This window comes from Pyxicephalus adspersus, chromosome 10, assembly GCF_032062135.1.
Source record: "Pyxicephalus adspersus chromosome 10, UCB_Pads_2.0, whole genome shotgun sequence".
In the NCBI taxonomy this organism is placed as follows: Eukaryota; Metazoa; Chordata; class Amphibia; order Anura; family Pyxicephalidae; genus Pyxicephalus; species Pyxicephalus adspersus.
The window spans coordinates 51,429,882-51,433,114 of NC_092867.1; the positions used below are offsets into that span (position 1 = coordinate 51,429,882).

Here is a 3,233-nt window from a genome sequence, read left to right on the forward strand (position 1 = left end):
AAAAAAACACAAATGGAACACATTGGGAAAGGTTCATTCCCCCAACACATCCCAAAATAAACTCTAATGGACCAGTTCTTGTCTACCTCCACTGTGGATGCAGCCCGTGAAAACTCTTCAGAACCAGAAACCAGCAGACATGGATGTTCTACAAAGGCACATGATATATTAGATCAAAATGAATAAATGTGGTGACAAGTCTTCACATATCAAAAGTCCCAAATATTTCGCACGCGCAAAATTTTTTTTGACATATTAAGCTCACACATTCCCAAAGGGAGGCTGCACCAGAATCCTCTGCCAAGAAAACTTAACAAATTTTATCTATATATAGATATAATATAGAAAGATTGAAGGTTATTACTTAGCTTTTGGAAGGCTGAACACACACACAAACCAAATTACCTGTATTCTCCTCCAGGCTTCTCTGGAGTGGATCACTCTCACTCTCCTGTAGATGGTGATCTGTTAATGAAAGCACAAAAACAAATGAAAGAATGAGCTTGACTCTAACCCAAGTTCATTTGGATTGATTGGTTCACCACAAATCTAACCACAAAACATTCCCAGACCACAACCACTCCCAGAGCAAAATATTTGTGAAATTAAACACTCATATTACACATGAGTGTGGTTATAAACATGATTAAAGACACGTGCACAATGTCAAACACAATATACCATGAAGGTTCATCTTACCAGGAGGAAGGCCAGTGTAATCTCGATGGGAAGTGACATCCTCATCATCCACATCACCCCGAGCACAGAGGGCAGGAGGGGACTGCTGCGTCTCAGGGCGTACTATTGTAAAAAAATGGACATAAGCACATTGTTAATGCAAGTCAAAAGAAGGTAAAAATACGCCAAAGAGGTCATTTTCCAAAAATGATCTCAAATTTCACCCCCAAGCATAAATTAAGCATAAAGTAAAAACACAATGCTATTTTGTTCTCAATGCTAATGACTAAACTGTTGCAATCCCACAAAAATACAAAAATCAATTCACATTGGTAATTAGGTAATGTAAAAGGATTGAACTTACATGGTTGCCAACTATCGGAATCATCCTGGTAGTCCACCCCTACCACCGTTTCTGGCCCAATGAATAGCAACCCCAATCTTTCATACTCCTTGAACAAGATGTTCAGGATAGGTCCCACTCCTTCCGGCCTCTGTGGCCAGGACCCTTTTGACATGTCTGAAGGTGTCACTCACACGTTTTTGACACTGGGTAATGGTCCGCTGTATACTGCCCACTGCATTTACACTCCTGGCAATTTCCTCCCAGAGTCCCTGCCTTACAGCATGGGCAGTCTGCCGTTTTTTTTCTTTTTTTTTTTCTCCAAGTTTTGGTTTGCATGAGCAGAATGGCTAAGAAACTCTGTGCAAATTTATAGGGATTCAGTACGTGCGCACGCAAACGCGCACACGTGCATGCAAACGCGTACGTACACACTCGCATTCAAATGTGCGCCGGTTCAAGGATTTTGTTTGCTGTTGTCATGGATCCGAATTTGGAACTAGAGTTGCTCTTTACAACTGCTGTTGTGACATTAAACTCAACATTCCTTGTCATAACAGAAGAAGAGCAGCAGCAACAACAACAGCAACCAGAGGAGCAAGCTCATACTTCCCAAACGGTCCGGGCACCACGCATCTTCTTGGAGCGTAGCAGCCTTGAAAGTTTGCGTGACCAGGATGTCAAAAGGCGTTTCCGCCTGTCTCGCCAGGTCATCCATCACCTGTACAGCTTGCTGGAAGAGAAAATTGCTCCAAAAAAGAATTGCTTCTCAAAAAGAGAAGCCAGTCAGTGCCAGGAATGACCAGGCTCTTGGCCACTCTGTATATTTTAGGAAGGGGTTCCTTTCAAACCTCCTCGGCCTTAATTTGTGGACTAAGCCAGCCTACAGTTTCCAGGGTTTTTACGAAGGTCATCAATGCCATTGTGGACCTTGTCCCACTATATATAGTATGGTAGTCAGTAGTAACAATGTCTCCTAACAACCAAAATGCAATAAAGTGACCGAAGAGCACAACCCTTAGCAACCTTTGTAAAAAAACTCCAGTGTTACACTGCATTCACAGAACACTTACTATACCAAGAACTAACATGTATTATGTTTGTCTTTTTACAGCTGACAAAGGATACAGGCAGCTTCCATGGCTTATGACAGCTGTGCGTCACCCCTCGTCTGAAGCAGAGCATAATTACAACAAGGCTCTGCAAAAAAGCCGGGGGGTTGTGGAGCAAACCATCGAGCTGCTAAAAGCACGGTTTCTATGCTTGGCGCGGCCCGGTGGAGAGCTCCTATACGCGCCGTGGAAAGCTGCCCAGGTCATCATGGCATGCTGCGTCCTGCATAACCCGTGCCTGAACCGTGGGGATTCCTGGGACATTCCAGAGGAACTCGAGCCAGAGGTACATCAACATCCTGCCTCTGGCTCCCAAAGCACAGCAGAGGGACGTCGAGTCAGAGCTGAACTTATTGCTAATGTCTTTACCCGTGAGTATTTACATATGTTTACAATGCATGCATTACATATTTCAGCACATCATGTTTGGGGTACAAACCAACCTAGGTGTTGAAGTATTAGAAAGCACACTTTAATCATTTGGGAAATGAAATAGCAGACATATTTGTGTAAGAACTGGACCTTTATGTGACACTTTACAAAAACACATTGCCAAACTAGGGCAGAGTGCAATTTAGTTTAGATTTGTGCAAGCATTGCTTATGCAGCCAGAAAAGAATGAAAAATACAATCTAGCAGCATGTAGTTACCACTAAAGCATGATTAACCATGCTGCTTAACACATCCTAATAATGTAATCTATTTCTTTACAGGACAATAACATCCCTCTGCTGTGCTGCCAAGCCTCTGAAATGTCACATCACAGACTACTGTACATTCGTGGATGATAATACTTTCGGTTAAAGGAGAAATCCACCTTTATGTTCCTCCACTCCCAAGCTGATGTGAGGAAGTGACTATATAGTGGGCCAAGGTCTAAAATGGCATTGAAACCTTCATAAACACCCAGAAAACTGTAGACTGGCTCAGTGCACAAATTAAGGGTGACGTGGTTTGAAAGGACTCTCTTCCTAAAATATATAGAGTGTCCAGGAGCCTCATCAATCTTGGCATATCCTAGCTTCTCTTTGTTTTTGCTGCAATTTTCCCTTCCAGCAAGATGTACAGGTCATGGATGACCTTGCGGGACAGGCATAAAC

The 3,233-nt window shown here is 42.9% G+C and overlaps 1 protein-coding gene across 1 annotated transcript in view; it reads left to right on the forward strand.

The window, feature by feature from the left end:
- The window catches only part of LOC140338863 (putative nuclease HARBI1), a 25,554-nt gene extending 22,339 nt beyond the window's left edge, over nucleotides 1–3,215 (forward strand). Inside the window, exons 4-5 of the mRNA XM_072423184.1 lie at nucleotides 2,136–2,504; nucleotides 2,847–3,215. Coding sequence (XP_072279285.1) covers nucleotides 2,136–2,504; nucleotides 2,847–2,854 — 377 coding nt within the window. The 3' untranslated portion in view covers nucleotides 2,855–3,215. The remainder of the gene's footprint in view (nucleotides 1–2,135; nucleotides 2,505–2,846) is intronic.
- Nucleotides 3,216–3,233: the final 18 nt, after the last annotated feature.